Here is a 20,197-nt window from a genome sequence, read left to right as displayed (position 1 = left end):
GGGCGGCGGAGGGAGGAGTGCCCGGCGTATTCGGAGGTAGGGTTCATCCGTACGAGCTGCAATGAAGTTGCCCGTGGATGGCTGCAGCGCGTGAGGGGTAGGGTAGCAGGGAAAGCGTGGCACGGGGGAAACTTGCAACGCCGGGTGGTGCTTTTTGGCAGCCCTGGGCTAGTGTCTTCGTGACATTCCTCAGGGAGAAGCGTAACAAATCAGTGTACGTTCTGATCTCCGAAACCATCGGCGATGTATTGACCAAGAGGTATTTAACCTGTTTACACTCTCTCCACAGGATAATCCGACTCCAGTCCCTGTCTGTATACGTTTAACCCTCTCTCTGCACTAAGACGTTCATAGGGTACAAGGGGGATGGTTTTTTTCCCTGCAGTTCCATAGTCCTGCTCCTCACCCCCTCAGCCAAAACCAGCTGGTGCCCTGGAGGGAAGCGGGGTTCCTTTGGTGGGGTGAAAGCAAGCACCCTGCATTTCCAGAGTCCTGCTTCCAGGCAAGATAAACCCTTCCCAATCAGATCTGCAGGTGTGTATTGGCAACTATATGGACCAAGTAAGGTCCATTTAGAGCTTGACTATCCTTGTCATTAGAAAGTTGCCATAAATCCTCCTGCTGCAACTTAAAGGTCAGGGTTCTATCCCTAGTAGACAGAGTAAGTTGTTCCCTTTTCCCAACAGCCTTCTACATATTTAACGACATCACATCTCTGCTCAGCATCCTCTGAATTTCAATTTGTACCATTTAAGAGAAGTTCCCAGTACTCCAGGACACAAAGTGTTAATTGGGCCGAGCCGACATCCCCTGTTCCAGGAAGCAGTTTCAACAAGTAACACAGGAGTAACTCCGCAGCACAGCCAGCAGCCACACACCACCGCAAGGGCTGACTTAGCCCTCATCGATCTCCGAAGTATTTTTGCTCCTCTAGACTTTCTCTAACTGAAAGATATTTTTAAGGTTGACATCTAGAACAGGGCACACGCGCAACTATAGCTACAACCTTAATACGAGAGTCACCAAATTACTCACTTCTTAAAAACTGCTTGAAGCCTGGTTGTGAAGATGGGAAGAAGTGTTGCAGCCAACAGCAAAATCGCCTTCACAGCTGATTATTTCTAGTTACATCATACACTAAGGGTGATTTCTGATCTCCCAAATATCCTCGCTGCAAGAATAATACACTAGGACTGTGACATTGCTCTTTGACTTCTAGTGCTTATGTCTTGCTCCCAGCAGCTTTAAAAATATGCACTATACACATGGCAGAGTGAAGAAAACATTAAATGCATATTGTCCTAAGACACACAATTGTATTATTTCTTTCCAATCCTGCAAACATGCCAGCCACACAAACCCATTACTGAAAGGAAGAGACTCACACTCAAATATATGCTTAATTTTATTTATTACATTTAAGAAATATTAACATCTCAGGATATCTGGTTTACCATCTAAGTCCAGTCATAAGCAACAAAAAAAAAAAACGTTAACCATGTTTCAAATGAGCATTCTTACATTCATTCCCCCCTGTACGTAAAGAAAAGTTTGTTCAGCTGTATTAAATTCTTATGTGTTTGACTAACGGAAAAAAAAAAAAATCATTAAAAATGTCTTAACTACCAGGCATCCTGGTTTGTTAATTGTTTGTTGGCACTTGTGTTCACAATCAAGCACTCCGGTTGGTTTGTTAAATTTTCCCCTTCTACCCAGAACTGTCTTTTTGGGTTTTTGGTTTGTTTTTTGTGGTTTTTTTTGTTTGTTTTGTTTTGTTTTTAAATATCTGGATATCTAAGTTTGTTCAAATAAGTTTAAAAAGAAAAGAAATCTAGGGTTGTCTGTCTGAGAAGTTCCTGCACTGCTTCCCTTGATAACCCACCTATGGGATAACTGAAGGAAGATATTTGCTTTCATTTTTCTGAATCTTATTGAGCAAAAAGTTCTTTTTAATTCCATTTAAACTGAAAAAAGTACAGAAACACTGTCTTCATTTGATGGTGTGCATAAACATTACACTCCATATATAGCAAAAATATCTTTTATTTATAATTTACATTTCCACAAGTGAAAATTGTACAATTTTACATATACCGTTTCATTCCATTAAATTTTCACGCATCTACAGAACTTTCACACAATGACACCTGAAACTGTGCAGGCAATAAGAAATTCAAATACAAAAATGTATTTATTAACCAAACAGTAGCTGAGGCCCTGCCTCAGTTGAACGTTTTTATTTTTATATAAAAAGTATTTGCCTTCCAGAGTTAACACAGCAGCTCTTCTGTAAAAAAAAAAATCATACCTCAGTTTATTTAAACAGACTCATCGGGTTCTGTTTTAATATCTGTAGATGCAGGTGTGCTCTCTTCTGCACAGGCAGTAGGGGTGTCATCAGGTTCTTCTTTGACTTTAGGTGAGTCACAGGACTCTTGTGTTTCTTGTTTAACAATGTTCAACATTATATTTAGTGGATTTTCTGCAGGAGTCTTGCTGGGAGATGGTGTGCAATCAAATGATGATGTCTGCAAAGTGAAAGTCAATGTAGCATTAACACACATTAAAATAACCATTTTCAGCTTTTTATCCCTTTTACTCTCTTGCAAAATGCAAACACGTTGAAAGTCAGGCACTCAAAATCCAAACCTCTACTTTACCAAGATCTTAAAACACCACATTTATTCTTTAATAGCATTACTTTTTCACAATTACTTTGAAAAGGTATCATCCAAGCAGTGATGAAATGCTTAACACATTACCATAAACTATTCCCTGCTATCCGCAGGGGAACTCTTAACTCCCAAAGCATTAAAGAACGTAACACGCACCAACACCCATGTACTCCATTTCTGCAAATTCCTAAGATTACACAGGTTACTCAACAATAAATGCATGATGTGTTTTCAAACCATGGTTTCGCTTTAGTCGTGTATGACACACAAGCTGTCATGGTACGTCACAAGAAGTAGTACATCTTAGCTAACTCTGTATTATAAACTTGCCATGCCCAAGGCCTTCGAGTCTTTGTCTAGTCATAGGCAAGAGAAATGGGTAGCACATTCTGAACACATCTGCTCCCTGCAAAGTCAGAGATCAAGCAAACAAACTGAAAGCAAAATGCTTCAAAAAATATGAGGAAGGATTCACTTACATTTTGGTAATCTTCATAGCAAGATGGATGGTAAATCTGAAAAAGAATTGTTGTACATTTAAATACATAAAAATAAATTATACTTGGATCACAGGTTATGAACAGAACAGTGTCGATTACACGTATCACATGATCTGTACAGAAAAACAGTGGTATGAGCAGGCCAAGTATGGTGTCAAATGTAACTGGGAAAACATTTTGTGTATCGTTATTTAGGAAAAGTTACCATACAGAAGCCTGGTAAGTGCTGCGAATTATTTGTGTACAGCTGCATACAGAAAGAACTGAACCAGTATCTACACCCATATATAGAGACATTCATTTTTCTTTTAGCACTGCAGTGTAAGGGAAGGCTAGTGAGCCTATACTAATGATACCAGGACTTCATGCACTTCCAAAGGTTGAGATTCATGTACTTGGCAGCCAGAAAAACTACCATGGGAATCCTTCAGGAGAGAAAAAGCACTTGGCCCTCCCGGGGGTTTTTTGCTACAATTCTTTTGGGTTTTTTTACTACGAATTAAGTATCACATGTAAATAAGATCAGATTACCTTTTCATCTACTCTGATAGCATTCTTCAGGTGCCACTCTTCCTCTTCCTCATCCCAATACTGTTCAAATTGCTCTTGGCAAATTTCACAGCTCTGAAAAGTTATTGGAGTAACAGAGATAAATGAGGTTATTGCAACAATTTACTAAACACATGAACTTCAAGAACCTAGTAACAGTCAAACAAGGTTCTTTTAAACTAACATAAGTATGTTAAGACTACAACATGATCTTTCCTCCACACTTTAAAAATAACTTTAGAAAACTTTAATTAAAAATTATTTGAGTATAGTTTGCAGAGTGAGCAACAATCATCATCTAGCCTTGAAGACTGTTGTCACTTCAGAAATGCAAGCTTTGCCCTTTTAGCCAGGAAGTCTCTGCAAAATGCTTTTTTAACAATCTAATGCTGTTTTACCGTCATGTAAGATAATCCAGGACAGGGATTTAATTGATTTTATTTATGGCATTATCTTCACTCTTCCCCTTAACCTGGAGTCTCAAATTAAAAAGGCAGAACTTTTAGATGAAGTATTAACATTTTTAGTACTTCTGTGCAAAATAGTCAACTCGGAGAACAAAGCAGAAAAGGTACTTTTTAAAATTAAAACAAAGCCTTCATGGCTTGATAGCTAGTTTCTTAGAGGCTTAGCATGTTAAAACTAAGTTGTAATTCTACCAACGTTTGTATTTGATTACTACACCAATTCATCTACCAAAATACAGATCTACTGGTTACTTTAAGATTGAGATATTTCTTTGTCCTAATGCCTACCTTCTACTGAAAAAGAAATTTCTGTGTAAAAGTATCAAACACCCAGTAAACCCAATCATTATTTGAATGACAAAGGACCATTTCCAATTCACTTGCTCTATTTACTCTTTCTGTGGAAGCATTCAGTAAATTAACAGACTGTCCCCATTTCAATTTTGCTAAAACGATGGAATGCCAGTGGGTGTACATTTTTTTTTTAACTACAGGTGATTTATACTCCTATCTGCCACTGGGAAACAACCATTACCTACACAAACACACCACCTATGAAGTGGCTGCACAGAGGTCCAAGAACAAGACTTCAGTCTACATACAGCCCCCTGTATGAAAGAATGCTGTAAACTTCTTTGAAGTATTAGATCATCCTCAGTATCTGGGCTAATAAAGGCAAGCTGAAACTTACCTCAACTGCTCCAGCTGGTCCAGCAGGGACACTCTGAAACTCCTTCTCTTTCGCAGCTTCTTGTGTCTTCAGCACAACCTCTTCATGAGCTTTTTCAAAAAACTGGCTTTTTGCACGCTCCTCTAGATCGGCTATTTCTTCAAATTCAATCCAGTCCTAAGGAAAAAGTTTTCGTTCATACTCAGACACTGACAAATAGCCAGAAACGTTTTAAAAATACATCTCAGGAAAAAAGATGAAAAAAGACATCCCAAAAGTACCATATTTAATAAATCTCACTTCATTAAAACTGAAATGCTCCTCACATGCAGTATTAGCACAGTGCAAGCTTTCTCACAGTGCTACGCTTCAAAAAAGCTTTTTCCAGAAAAAACACTATCCTTCAATTTCCATTCCCAGTGCGATCAAAACAGTACCAATAGCTTCAAACTGTTTATTGTTCATCATGTAATTGCCTTTTGTGTTTTGACAGGCATTTGAGGACTACTTGAAATATCTACATCATTGTTTACCAAAGGCCAACTCCTGTGATGATATAAATCTCAACTGTAATCCTACAGCACATACGTAAGTACACCACAGAATCCAGCCTGTAATTTATCAAGACACATAATGCATTACTTACTGTTAAACTGTAGTACCATCTTCTGTGTGTAATTTTTCTGCTAACATCTTTTTCTGTCCGGTTCTGACGATAATGCCAATCTAAATGATCTGCATAAACATCTGTCTGTGAAGTAGTGAATCTCATTCCACATGAGTAACACTGAATTCCAGTGTACAGCCGATTTATAACACTATCATAACGCCTACAAAAAGGGAAAAAAAAAAAGTCTTAGCATTTCTTTGAAAAGAAATAGGTGAGAAGTTTCTCAGTAAGTTGCTTCATATGCCCAACAAGAGTAGAGAAAAAGCATGAATTTACTGCAAGGTTAAAGCACGCAATATATCTGAATTCTTCCTGATTTTCATAACACAATTGAAACATTCAAATAACAAACAATGGGCTCATATTAACTATTCAGTGGAAACAGGCTAGTGTTGTGTTTCATGCCTACCAGCTTCATCACTTAATAGTGCATAAAATGGTAATGCTTGCATTTGGCTCAGCTTTGCAAACTACCACAAAGGTGGTAAAATTAGTAGTAACAAAGGAAGAAACACTGACATCAATACATATCACAACCTTGCTGATGAGGTAACAACATGTAACTTGTGTAAAGATAGTTTTCTCAGGTTAATTTTCCCTCTTTTTCCTCCCTCAAATTCTCCAAGGCTAACATCAAAAACTGCAGGTCCTCTTAGTCACAAAGTAACACAGAGTCTTTTAAAAGCTCTCAGCTGTCTTGGATTAACTATCTAGATACTACCATGTCATTATTCTTACTGCACTGTAAACTCATTCAACTATACGCACTGTCTAAGTTCTTCAACTGTGAAGTTAGTGAGGTCTGGAACATTTTGATCTTCATTCTGGTCATCATCTTCCTCTTCAGCAGCTGGCTGGGCTGATGTTTCATTCACTTCTAGAAAGCATAAAGATACCCTTTTATCAAAATTTCAGTACACCATCAGAAAGAAATGACGTGCTCCTGAAAGTTATTTTTATTCAAATATTAATAAATACGATCTGACTATGCTAAAATACACGTGTACAATAGCTAAGTCAGGCATCTTCTAACACCATTTTTTAAAAAGTGTACAAGAGACTGTAAGTTACTCAGAATTTCAATTTAGGAAAACAGTATTTCACCTCAGTCTTTGGCATTAAAATTCAGTCAGTCTTCAGAGACACACAAATATTTCAGAAACTGACAAAAGTCTGATTATAATCAAGAACAAGTTACTGAGGCACAGCACCAAAGACAAAAGTGACTGCATTGGATAGCTGAAGTGTACAAATTCAGCAAGATACTGAGAATTTACTCCTTCACATGCACTAAATTCCTTCCCAAAAACAAAGTTCAGTTTAAAAAAACATGCAGGAGTTCACAAAAGTTCTTATACTTAGCTTCACACTTCAGCTGTGGATAAATGAGTAGTTAGAACATAATGGATCTACATACGTGCTGAAGTGGAATCAGTTTTTGACAGTTTGAGGATCCCTGTTGACAGCAGTTTAGCAAACAATTCATTGACATCAAGCTGTCCAAGGTGGTTATCAGGATATGAATGTGGAAGGGCACCTAGGGAAAACATCGACATGCAAGGAGACAAAAGGTTAGCATCCGAAATTTACTTCACTTTCATCAGCATATTTTATAACACACTTCTCCTTCCTGTTTCTTCCATTTTTTTACTTCAAATTACGTATCAACTCTCTTTGCTTTATGTCTAGCCCTTGGCTAGTTTCTTCCCCTGCAACAGCTTCCTTCATAATGTATTCTGAAGCGCTATCTAAACTGGCTGCCCATACACAGATTTCCACTGGATACTGTTTATTAAAATGCAGTATTTATCTCGTTTTACGCTTGACTATTTCACCAGGACCAATCTACTTCCTCACATACTTTAACCATTATGACTTTTTAGAAGCTTTTCATTACTAACCATTCATACACTGGGAACGTTTACACACCCTGGCAAACACAAAGCAGACCTACAGACCGGCACCTTCCAGGAAAGCACACCAAAGTATTTTTTTTTATAGCACAACTACATACCAAAACCACATGGTTAATGAAAACTAAGGAAAGCCTTCACTGACAGAAACCCCTGAAGAGATGAAGGTACTACAGAAACCACATCTATGGCCACCTTGCTGAGGAGGCTTCCCTTAGTGCACACAGACCTAGTACACCAGGACATTACAAAAGGGTAATTTTTGTGGCCACTAACAAACAGAACAATCCAAAAGAAATAAAAGGAAGTTAATTATTTTGTTACACACCTGCAGGGTTCTGAACAAAACCTCCAGGGTTTGGCAAATACTGTTGACCTTGGCCATAAGGCCCTGGTTGAGCAGACATGAGAGAAACCTGTGAAAGGAAACATTGAGGTATTTTTTGTATAATAATGCAATTATAAACTTACTTTTTCTGATTTTCTCAACTTCTAGACATCTCTCCATAATTTCACATATATTAAACTCCTTCCAGGAGCGACTCACATCAGTTTGTTATTGAAAGGTCCACGAATGACTACATAACATTTCCCTCTTTTTCATTTCCCACTAGAAAAATTTCAGAACACATACTCATTTTGCCTAACGTTTAAGTTAAAAAAAAAAAAAAATCCTTCTACCTATCGAGCCTTCAGTCACATTTTCCAAACACAGTACTTCCTTTTAAATTGCTCCTGTTCACCAAAACAGGGCTCATCAGAAAGAAATTTGAGAAACTCTTAAATGTCTATTAACAAATGCCACTGTTAATTCTTATCTAAGAATTGAAACCGCATCCACTATACAAAACACATCTTGAAAGCAGGGTTTTTCAGCAAACCAGCTACAGTGAGCTTCAGATAGAAAAACAGTTTTTATAACACACTTGTAATAAAAATGGCGGTTTTTTTCCTAACTGACTGCTTTCTGCATTTACAAAAAGAAGTTTAAATTGTTTAAAATTTTATCCCATTAGAGGTTAGCAGAACACATTACCTGCTTTCATTCAATCAGTTAACTCTTCATGTTCAATTATTATCCCCCAAATGAAAAATGCCCTGTAAAATCTTTAATCTACTGAAAGAAATGACATAATTTTCCACCGATGTACAGTATCACTTTCCCCTTTTGAAGAGAGCATTTCCAACAGGCAACAGCAAAGACAACTAAACTCAGAAAGCATGCTGGTGCTGAGATAATTTTAAAAGACTTTTAAAAGTCTTCAGAAAAATCTTCAGTTTTTAGAGGAAGAAAAACTGCTAATTCTCTATATAAAAATACTTCTGCAAGCAAACCATTTAAATTTAACACAATCAATTCTTACCTGATTACTTCCCATTGGCATATTATTGAAGTTCCCATATTGAGGACCCTGAAGACTTTTTTCATCAAAGTAATGTCCAGCTGCTCTCAATGGGAAATTCTGTGCTCCTGGGCCAGCTGGCCCATTGAAATTTGGTCCAGGTGAACCATCGAATATATCAGGCCTCTGGAATTGCATCCCATGAGATGGTCCATTATAGCCCTGGCCAGGATGTTCAACAAACGGACCACCTTGTCCATATGGTGACATTTCTAGTCTTGAGGCAGGATGGTTAGCTACATTTTCAAAACGTGCACCTTGAAGGCCAAGGGGCAAGTCAAATCTAGAGGCTGGCTGGTGAGGTCCATCAAATCTTTGAGGTATGGCTGTATCAAATCGTGGTTGTGCCTGTTGCCCAGGCGCCCTTTCAAATCTTGGACCAGGCTGTCCATGAATTCCATCAAATCTTTGCAGGAGAGACAGCTGTCCAGGCTGACCATCAAATCCAGCTGCATGACAACCATCAAATCTCGGACCGGCCCGACCCAGAGGACCATCAAATCTAAGTCCACCAGCTCCCTGGTGCACTGGTCCATCAATCAACCTAGGACCTACACCTGGCTGACCATGTGGTCCTTCTAATCTGAGTCCACCACCTGATGGTCCATGTGGCCCCTCAAATCTGAGCCCACCACCTGACGGTCCATGTGGCCCCATAGGCTGACCATGTGGCCCCTCAAATCTGAGGCCACCTCCAGGTTGACCATGGGGCCCCAGTGGCTGTAAATGTGGCCCCTCAAACCTGAGGCCACCCCCTGGTTGACCATGAGGCCCCAAGGGCTGACCATGGGGTCCCTCAAACCTGAGACCACCCCCTGGTTGACCTCGAGGCCCCATAGGTTGACCATGAGGTCCCTCAAACCTGAGACCACCTGAAGGCTGACCACGGGGACCCTCAAACCTGAGGCCAACTCCAGGTCCTTCAAATCTAGGACCACCTACAGGCTGCCCTGCAGGCCCCTCAAACCGCAAAGGCCCACCTATCTGCCCAAGAGGTCCCTCAAACCTCAGTGGACCTCCTCCACCAACCTGTCCTGGGGGTCCTTCAAACCTCAGGGCCCCTGCCAGCTGCCCTGGTGGCCCATCAAATCTTAGGGCTCCAGCTCCCCCTGCTCCTGCCAGTGGTCCATCAAACTGAGATGCACCTGCCCCCACCAAAGGCCCCTCAAATCTCATAGCAGCCTGCCCAGGTGGCCCATCAATTCTTGAACTTGAACCAGCAGCAGGACCATCAACAAAAGGACTTCCTTGTCCATCTACCCCAACCCTTGCAGCAGCCTGTCTAGGTGAGCCATCAAATAGAGGTCTGTCTTCCATTAATGCGCTTATCCTCTGCTTTGCTTCAATGCCTCCAAATCTTGATCCTGGACTTTCCGGAAACGGTGCTTTTTCTGGATCTTCATACCTTGTTCTTTTGAAACGTTCACTGAATGGTGATCTTGGTTCCTCTCGAACACCTAAAAAACCCACAACAAACAAGATAACCACTGACTAAAAGGTTGCCAATTATTTAACAGCTGTAAAATAAAGCAAGAACACATACCAGCTTGCCCAAGAAGCTGTCTTTCTTCACGATTATCAAATCTGCAGATTGCATCACCATCTATTTTCTGGAACTCTGTTGTGCTTTTCCCCTGTTGTCTGAGAGCATCTCTAAATTCATCTGATTCTCCCCAGCTGTCATAAGGATCAAAGTTCTTAGAACCTCTTGCTCCTTTAGTAGCGTTTTGTTCCTCAAGTCTTCGTCGACTTTCAAGTGGTGAGAGGTTATCGGCAAAAGGTCTATTAGTGCCACTTACAGGAGAGTGTCTCCTTGATCTTTCTCCAAATGATTCTTTTCTGTCAAACTGTACTCCACGCTTGGCTTTTGCTTGCTCACATTCTATTCCAGAAAGCAATGCATCAGGCAAATGATAATCCAAAATATCATCAGGATCTAAAAGATCAAGCCTTGACAATGAATGCTGAACTTGTGTTCTTTTCAGTTTAGCCTTATGTTCATAGTATGTTAATTCTGCATCCGACAGAAGAGGTTTCTTTTTCAAACCACATTTTTCCTCTGTAGGGCTATCCCAGACATTACATCTGTGCTTTCCTTCCTGATACTGGAACAGCTGTCGGATCTGATGAGCTACCATGAGGAACTCATCTTGTGTTATTTCGCCAGATGTTAAGCGTTCATTGGCCTATAATATAAAGTTAAAGTTTAGACTTCTAAGAAGAAAAGAAAAGAAAACTATATCCAGGACAATTCTATGAAGACAGATTTATTAGTATTACCTTCTTAAGTAATTCTCTCTTGCTTGCAGATGTCAATTCTTTGGGAATCTGTAAATTAGCATCCACACTTAACCGGTGCTGCTGCTTTGGTGCTCGGGGTGATAAAATTCCTTTGCCAGCAGGCCAGTTTTCCCTGTGTCTTTGGTGAGGGGATTTACCAAGTGCTTGGTGTTCTTCACTCTGCTGTGAGCTGAAAGCAAAAATACATTTAAAATACAGATTACTTCTTTATTCAGAACACAACTGTTACATTCCTATTAGAACTGATCATGGCAAAACATCACTATCACCTTAGAATCTAAGTATGCATAATTTCTGCATCTCACCAGTAGAAATAAGTTAAACTTATCAATTTTAACAATCTGAACATTGCCTCCCAAAGCTGACTATACTGAAGTCAGCAATAGAATTTCCACTGACTTCAAACAGAAGTTGTTTAAAAGATAGTAACTTACTTTTTATTTTCTTCCCAACCAGATTTCCACCTCTTGCCTGATTTGGATCCTTGCCAGTTTTCCGCATTCTCCTTTGGATCAGGAGAAGCTTTTGTAGAATGCTGGCTTGCTGTTTCTTGGGGCCTGTCTTCTTGGGCTTTTTTCACTCTCCTTGGATCTCGCACCTCTTGTTTAACATTTCTCTTATTAGAATTTCTTTCATCTCTTGCTGCTTGCGTGCCTTCTTCAACATGAGACTGCTTAGGGCCTATCTGACGTATCTTTCCAATTTTAGGAGTTGATGAAGTGGGAGATAAACTCCTAAGTCTTCTTTTAGGTGATCTCCTTTCTCGTCTTTTTGGAGAATGTGTAGATGGTGACCGTGCCTTAGGAGAGCGTGATCGTGACCGTTTTCTACTACTTGATCTCCCTTGTTTTCCACCCTGTTTTTCTGACTCCTCTGTAGTCGTGTCTTGTTTCTGAACAGCACCATTAATTACTTTATTTCTGCTGCCTACTGGTCTATGTTCACATGTCTTATGTTCCTCTTTTTCTTTTTTCTCTGTACTTCTCCTCTTTTCTTTCACCTCCTCCTCTTTGCCCTCTGACTTATCTTGAAGATGTCTTTTCAGTCTTGGATCCCGCTTATTAATTTCAGACACTTTTGTGCTTTCACATTCCTGGGTTTTAGTATCTTTAGTATTGGGTAGCTTATTTTTTAAAGGGGATGGTGATTTAGATTTTGCTTCTGACTGGTCAAGTTCTTTCTTCTGTGTTTTTTCACTTGCTTTCAATTTTTCTTGCTTTGTTGAATTTTGTTTTTCAGCCTGTGTTGTTTTATTTGCCTTGGTATCAGACTGACTAGCCGTGTTCGGTGGAAATTCCTTCCTATGAGGTTGATCTTTAGCATGAGAAGAATGTTGAGCCATCCTATTAAGTCGAGGATCCCTATTTACTATTTTGATATCATGAAGTGGAGGACTTGGGGATGGTTTGTTTTTTTCGGATTGCACAGCAGTCTGATGAGGTGGTTTGACTGTCATATGAGGTGTGGGAGACATGTGTTGCTTGGAAGGTGCTGGAACTGAAGCTATAGTAGATGATCCTTGCTGAACACTAAGAGATACAGCCTGAAATAGGAAAAAAAAAATCGAGCATTAATCTGCACAACAACTCATACCCAGAGACGGTCATATTTTGTCTCGAAACCAAAACTATAAATAGAAATGTCTTGAAAGTTATGAGATTCAGCCATTTAACTGAAAATGACCCATTAATTGCTAATCACAAGCATTAAAATAATGCAATACCATTACAAAAGATCAAATTTAAATATAATGCATAATCAGTACTAAGTCAGTACTGCAAAATATGTAACTTAGGCACATGTTCTCATTACAGCATTAGTTTTTCTATATATTCCACATGCTCAAGGCAACTAAACTGCCAAGTATCCGATCCAATTTTCTTATTTCTACACTTCAAAGATCCTTTATTTCGGTATCATCAACTGTCAACATAGCAAGACTTTCAATTACGAATGTAAAACAATACAGCTTAACCACCAGCTTCAGACGGTGGCATCAAACCAACCTGATCTAATGAGGAAACTGACTTTGTTTCCAACAGTCAGGCTTCCTTGTTCTGTAAGAGCAAATGTATTTGAAAAAGCCTGGCTTGCTGTGAGCCACAAGAAGAGGTGGAAGACGAGGATCACAGGCAGGCATCATTTTGGAAAGAAGTTAAAAAAAAAAAACCCAAACAAGAACTTCACTTTTTTTAACCTCTATTTTGAGTGTAATTCTTAAGGTTTTTAGGTAACAAATACTGTTCAGGAACCCGAGATCAACTTGCATTGCTCTAGTCCTGAAATAGCTACATTTACCTAACGTGAGGAAGAAATAACATACTGCAGTTACCAGTACTGTCCAAAAGAAAGTGAGACCCAACTGTAAAAGTTTCATCAACTATCCTACTCACCAACTGTGCTTTAGTCTGTTCCAGCTCCAGCTCTAATTTTTTTTGCTGAAGTTCTAACAACTGCTTTTGCTTTGCAAGCAATTGCTGCCTTATCAGTTGCTCCTGTGTCAAATTCTTTTGTATTTCAGGAACAGCTGGAGGAGTAGAGGCACCAGAAGTGACAGCAGAGGTAGGTGCAGTGGATTCCTCTGTCTAAAACCAGAATAAAAAAGTTACATTTAAAATCCTGATGGAATCAACTAACTCCATCTCCTTTAACCATTATCATGATCCAGTACTGGGACATAGTTTGTATAGCAGTTATAAATCGCATTTTTAATGCAAAATATAACTAAAACAATTTTAAACTTTTGCCCCACTAGAATTTGCCTGCTGTGACAGGTGTACGTCATTTAATATAAATTCATCAATGTTCCAAAATCTAGAATACAGTTTTGAAATATAAAAACCAAACCCATCAAATATTCTGAATTCGGAAACTCCTCTTACCTTTCTACAAAGGTCAGATACTTCATTCTTAATATACTAAATTGTCAAAAAGTGGCATACAAACAATGAAAACTACACGTATTACCATCTGTTCATACAGTAGGCATAAAAACTTACCGATTTATTTAAAAACTTAGGATTCACATGGATGCTAGAAGTATTCACATTTGGGGGCAGAGGTTTAATTGGCCAAGCAGGATCTAATGAGTTGACTCTGACATCAAGTGCATATAGTTTCTTCAAAGGAAAAATATCATCCCATGTGGAGCGTAATTTAAATAAACTTTTCCTAGTATTTTCATCCACCTAAAACAATAAAACAATTCTATGGCTTGTTAAGTTAATATAAAACAATTTCTTAAACTTTTCTGTAGAACTTAAGATTTCATTTATTTCCTATCACAGATTGCCATTTTAACACATTGAACTTGCTATACAGAATTTGTAAGCAGTGCAGATCATACATCTATACCAACGGAATCAGCAACAGAAGCTCAAATGTGGAATTGTTGTTTCAAGGCCACTGGAAGGTTTTATTGTGTATTGCCATTCTCTGAGAATTTTCTTTCAACTTTTCCATTACCAAAATTCTCATTTTACTTGCCCAATTTCTGTGGAAAAAATACAGTAACAAAAATATTCAAAGGCAACAGCCTCTGAGACAATACATTATCCAAGTGTTTGTGCTGAATGGAGTATAACAATGACAAACAAATCAGGAAACAACAAACTTTGTGAACAGAAAAGGTGTTTTGCTCAGCTGTTTAGTCACTGAAGGATTTTTTTTTTTCCAACAAATGCAACAAAAGGGGTATTAGCTAAAATGAAGTCAATAATATTTCGGTTCAGCTGCAAAATTAGACCCATCTGTGAGCCACAGATCAAGCGTACTTGTAGGACCAGTGCCCATTTTCTCTCTTCACCAACAATTAGTTTGGATTGTGTCATGACAGGCAAGTTAAAATTTACAGTAAAGCAAAATTTAGTTCATCTCATAACTTGAGTAGTTCAATTAAACAGTAAGTGAAAAACATTTGAGGACGAAATATATGCAGCTGTCCTGATGTCAATATCCCAATTCAATCATTAAGTATTGTAGATGGTTTTTGCTGCAGTTTTATTTTTAAGGTGTTACAGCAAGACACAGAATAGTCCGGAAAGTTTGGAGGTTCTTTTGGGGAGGAGCAGGAACTTCCAACAAAAATAATTCACACTTAGCTATTGGGGGGGTGCCTCTATACAGTTTTCAATGAGAGGGTATGAAGTTCACTGCAAAAGGTGCAGAAATGACTGAGCAAAAGTTTCTGACTTCATCAAGTGTGAAGATACCTTAGTGACCATTTACTGATAAAACAAAATTTGTAACAATGTCAGTGCTGGAATCCTACTTGCATGTTTTAACACGACCAATTAAGCTATTAGAAGTGACTGCCACTTTATACATTTAATTAATACACATTAATTAAATAGTTCTAGTTAGCCGAGTAGACAGTTAACCTATAAAACTCTGAAAATCAGTTATTATCCAGAGCTTCAGCTGCAACATTAAATGCAACTCAGTAAAAGAACATTCACAATTTAATATTGAAAAAACAAGTTATGTGTCTACCTATCTATCTACTCTACACACAGGAATTCAAGTCTTCTATGGTCATTATTACAATCTATTCCTTATTTCAGCATGCATTTTACATCTGGAAACCATATATAAAGCATACTGGGATCTCAGATCCTCGGCTGATATGTAATGATAGATAAATATGCAAAAGCTCCATTCATCTCATTCATGAGAGATGCCACTTTCTTAAAGCATACAGGAAACCACAGAAGTTAACCCTTCATTTCTGATCCAACTTAAATCCATTAAAGTCCAGCCTTTCAAAAACTGGACTTTGATTTGCCTTTCTCACTGAGGAATAAGCACAATTACTTCACTGGATTTAAAGATTAAGAGCAAAAATTAAAGGATATGGCAGCAGTTTTCAATGTTGAATGAAATTAAAACACATATTTGTAATGTAATATAGCAATACATTTTAAGACCCTTCCCCCCGCCAGCATTTTTTTTTTTTTTCCCAAATCACAGACCACCAGGAGAGAATCGGGTGTCAGTGTTATTCACTCTTCGCAGTTTAAGCACTCATTTTGCACATCACAAATTAAGTAAATCAGACAGCTCTAACTACAGGAGAGAGAAGCTCTGAGAAATCCACAAGAAATTGATTCTCAGTCTATTCTTGGTATAAAGACTATTTACTATCTTAAAAATAAACCAACAGTTCATAATTAATTGGTCTATACATCACAGAAAGTCCATCCAGGTAAGCAATCAGTAACCAAAATACTGTTAGTAAAATCTTGCCTGGATAGGGAAATTACAGATGTTTATGAACCAGACTAAATTAATTAAGACTTTGCATCTTTCAGCTAACATGTAACTCACATGCTTAACTTGCAGGAATAATCTTCCACGGTATAGATACAGTACTGAGATTTATAAAAAACAATCAATTTGTATAGTTCACCGCCCAAGAAAACCCAAAACTGAAAGCATGTATTTATTTTACCAGGAACAAATTTTGCTTAGAATACAGAACTTTTCTGAAAGTGTATATACCTTTTCAAATACACAAATAAATGTTGCAACTAGGTTTTTAGTAAATGCAGTAAGATATTCTCTTCCCACATTCTTGACAATGGAATCCATAAGGTACATAACAGGGAGCTTCTCTGATGCAGGAGCCTGGAGTAATAAGAAGAAACTGAGAAGTTTAGTACAACAAAAACATATTTTAAGCTTTTTAAATAAAGGGATTACCAATCCCAGAAATACAGACCTCTCTTTTTGGTTGCCACTATAAACACCAAGGGATTTGGCTTGGGATTTTTTGTTTATACAAAAACTTAATCTGGAAAATCGATACTCAGTTCAAAGTATAACGCAGTGGGTCTATCACACAAAAAAGGAACACCTTAGGTTATCTTGTTTGCGTATCAAAGCTTTGGAAAAAGGCAAAAAAAAAAAAGAAGAAAAAAGAAGCCCACAAGACAGTATTGCTGCTAGCGTACTGAGTGTAACCTTTCAAAACCCACTTGAGAAAGCAACTTTAAGTTAGCAGGAAACCATCGTTAGCACTTCAAGGAACTTCTAAAAAATAGCTTTATCATTCAAACCTCCTGAATGCTTGTTTTTCTGGATTTCACAGAACACAAATCAGACTTCTGGCAAATAGCCCAAATTAGTGAACTTCTGTAGCTGTAGATTTTATGTCGAGTATCACAGTCTTTTCATCAACTACAGGCAGAATAGGTCGCAACTATTTCATTGTAATCCAAACGGACGGAGCAAGGAGTCCCACTCTCTCTTGGCACTTGTAGATAGTGACAGTTCAGATTTCCAGAGTGCATGCAAAAATGCACAGTCAGAACAAAGTTCAAAATCCAGACAAAACTCAATCATCTAGTCGACCCGGTAAATGCACAGACAAGCTCAGGAACTGCAACCACGATTTTCACAGAAGGGAGTCTTCAAACTCTGGACACATCTTTGCTACAAGAGGAGGCTTGTTTTTTGTTGTTTGGCTTTTGGTTTTGGTTGGGTTTTTTTAAATCCATTTTCAAAACTTGTAGCAAGTTTGTGTGATAGAAGTGTGATGATGCTGGACTGCTACAGCGACTTCTAATGTACACAAAACACTACTGGCCCAAATCAAGGTGATTTTAATGCCCACCATTGGCTTTCACAAAGCAGAAGGCACAGCAAAGTTCCAGAAAACATCAGCAAGTACACAGACTTGTTGAAAAGGACATGAAAGGCAACACCACAAGCTGTGTGTTGACCGTGATCCCCTCAGAAGAGCATCCACTGGTAATAAGTCCCATTCACCATCCGGTAAACTCAGGATAAAACCAGAATAACTTCACTCACTGCTTATTTTAAACAGGATAGGCTACTAGGTTAATTAACGACACCTTATTTCACAGCCCCATTGTCCAGACAAGTGTGTGGAAGTGCTCTTGCTTTACAATTTTAGATTGAATTCCTTCCCCTTTAAGGTGGTTCACAGAAGGGCACCGAGTCAACAATATTTTTATATGGGTAAATCACAATGTTTCCTCGCCCTTAAATGTGTATTAATTTACCATGACCTGAAACTTAATATTGAAGAGGGCAGAATTCCTTGTTAGTTGGGGGCTGGGGAGGGCAGGGGGGATGTCACTGCCTTTGAGCATACTGGAAAAAGCAAGAACAGGCAGGCAGTGTATTTTGTACACAGAAAGACAGAAAAATGCAGTTAAGTTAGCTAAAACTAATTGCAGCACATTGAAAGCCTACCTTACACTATGACGTAATACTGAGCTGTAAACAAGCTAATATGCAAGTGTTAGAATAAAGGCATCTCTCTAGTCTCAGAAATCAAACACTGTGGGTCTACAGCTACTTCATATTAAAATGCCTGTGGAATACTGGTTTCTTCTTTAAAGCGGTCTGCACAATGGCACATTAAAACCACTACTCTTAAGTTATGAATGCCTTCCTTCATAAAAAAATAACAGTGCACCATTTCTGACTTTTAAAGTCAGCTGTTAGGGAAACAAAGAGCTGTCTCAGAAGTACCTACACCCAAGAGCTACTGACATAGTATGTTATATTCTTCCATGTCACCAATGTATGGAAGTAGCTCACCATACTCAGCTAAACTTCAAGTTTGAGACGCTGGGGAATCATTTAGTAGCAAAGGCACTGTAACAAGTTTAACTGTTACTTTCATTATGCATCAGACTGTTAGAAGTAATCATACATGGAAGCACCGTAATCTAGTAAGGAAGCCTACTTCGAACTACGGCACAGAATTAGCAGCTTAGCAGCGTACCCTGCTTCAAATATAAGCTACTCAGGTGTGACATTTTAAGAACCATGACTTAAATATGGTTGGAATATTTAAGTCTTCGCTGCTGGAAACGTTTATTATGTCAAGGTACCTAGCGCATATTCCAATAACCACAAGAGGGAATCCCAGACTTGAATGTATTTTGTTTTCAGGCGGTCTATACAGTATCCCCTAGCAAGAAAGATGCCCACATGACACTAACCAAAAGACAGGGAAGCGCCGCATAATCACCAGAACACAGAAGAACGCTAACTCTGAGCTCATCAGCATAATATTAAAGACTTCATTACAGAATTCCCACTGTTCCTTCAAATAATGTAGGAAAGCTATTGTTGGAAATGTGTGGCTCTTTTTTATTAGTTTCCTAAAAGATTTCAAGTTTAAAATCGTATCTGGCAATTGAACCCCAAGTCACAAACTTGTGCAAAAATTTGTTTTAAAAAAACAACCTTGTATACAAATGGGTCTTGGAAACAAATTCTGCACTATACAATGGTAAATAAAAAGACAAATACATATTTCACACTTTTTATTTACAAATTTTATAATACCAGTCACACATTTCAGAACCATTTATTAAATTGTAAAGCAGACCACTCAAGTTTTACACTAAACAAACTGTCTCCAGGCAACACTTTTTAAAAGTGGCTTAGTAAAGGAGATCACTTTCCCAGAAACAACTAAAAACTTGCCTTCAATAAACCACAGTCACAAACAGTAACTAGGCAAAACTAACCATTGATACAGGATTTAAGACATCTTAAAAAAAAAAACCCCACACTTCAGGGCAGGCTCTAAATCACCCAGAAATTAAAAAAAAAAATTTGACAGCATTGATATTTATCACAAATCATTTTATACACATCCACTGCCCTTTAGGAGATATAATGGTGAGATCTATTAGATTATGAGGTCACCTCCCCAAGGAATGGCAAAACTCAGCCACTGGCAGCATTTAAAACTAGACTGGAAGAGGTCTGTGGAACACTAAAAAGCCATCCTGCATTGATAGAAAGATAGATTAAATAACTTAAGAGATCCTTCCCTCCCCATCATTAGAAAGTACAATTCTCACCATTATAAACCACGATTTAAAGCCAAAGGAAAAAAGCCTTTGAACACCTGAGATCAGAGGGAGCAAGGGAAACAACGGGGGAGGGGTGACTGGCAGGAATAGGGGGGGATTGAAAGAAGAACCCTTTTCTTACAAAATGCTCTTGTTAAAAAGGTGCTGTACCCCCCATCCATGTGCTGTGGCTGACTGATGTCAGCAAA

The 20,197-nt window shown here is 38.5% G+C and overlaps 1 protein-coding gene across 2 annotated transcripts; it reads right to left on the bottom strand.

The window, feature by feature from the left end:
• Positions 1 to 2,025: 2,025 nt before the first annotated feature.
• On the bottom strand, positions 2,026 to 18,062 carry PCF11 (PCF11 cleavage and polyadenylation factor subunit). Of its 2 annotated transcripts, none has more exons than XM_009323455.1 (15): positions 16,648 to 18,062; positions 14,148 to 14,336; positions 13,542 to 13,733; positions 11,583 to 12,691; positions 11,128 to 11,317; positions 10,391 to 11,033; positions 8,809 to 10,304; positions 7,773 to 7,860; positions 6,949 to 7,068; positions 6,300 to 6,408; positions 5,508 to 5,691; positions 4,883 to 5,038; positions 3,707 to 3,799; positions 3,155 to 3,190; positions 2,026 to 2,528 (listed from the first exon to the last, which is right to left on the bottom strand). In XM_009323455.1, exons 1-15 carry the CDS (start codon positions 16,744 to 16,746, stop codon positions 2,319 to 2,321), a joined length of 4,914 nt encoding a protein of 1,637 aa, XP_009321730.1. In that variant the 5' UTR covers positions 16,747 to 18,062; the 3' UTR covers positions 2,026 to 2,318. The 2 variants fall into 2 exon arrangements, with proteins under 2 accessions (XP_009321730.1, XP_009321732.1); XM_009323457.1 differs by having other exon boundaries at positions 6,300 to 6,405.
• Positions 18,063 to 20,197: the final 2,135 nt, after the last annotated feature.

This window comes from Pygoscelis adeliae, unplaced genomic scaffold (assembly GCF_000699105.1).
Source record: "Pygoscelis adeliae isolate BGI_AS28 unplaced genomic scaffold, ASM69910v1 Scaffold84, whole genome shotgun sequence".
NCBI classification, from domain to species: domain Eukaryota; kingdom Metazoa; phylum Chordata; class Aves; order Sphenisciformes; family Spheniscidae; genus Pygoscelis; species Pygoscelis adeliae.
Note: the sequence above shows the minus strand (reverse complement) of the source record. Positions and strands in the feature narration are given on the sequence as shown.

Bases quoted from the DNA above. Each gene is read 5' to 3' on its own strand.
- PCF11 (XM_009323455.1), bottom strand. From the start codon at position 16,746: ATGTACCTTATGGATTCCATTGTCAAGAATGTGGGAAGAGAATATCTT. The intron at 11,318-11,582 runs GTAAGTTACTAT...TTTTGCTTTCAG, and splicing joins GGTTGGGAAGAAAATAAAAA to CTCACAGCAGAGTGAAGAAC. The intron at 10,305-10,390 runs GTATGTGTTCTT...TGGGTTTTTTAG, and splicing joins ACAGCTTCTTGGGCAAGCTG to GTGTTCGAGAGGAACCAAGA.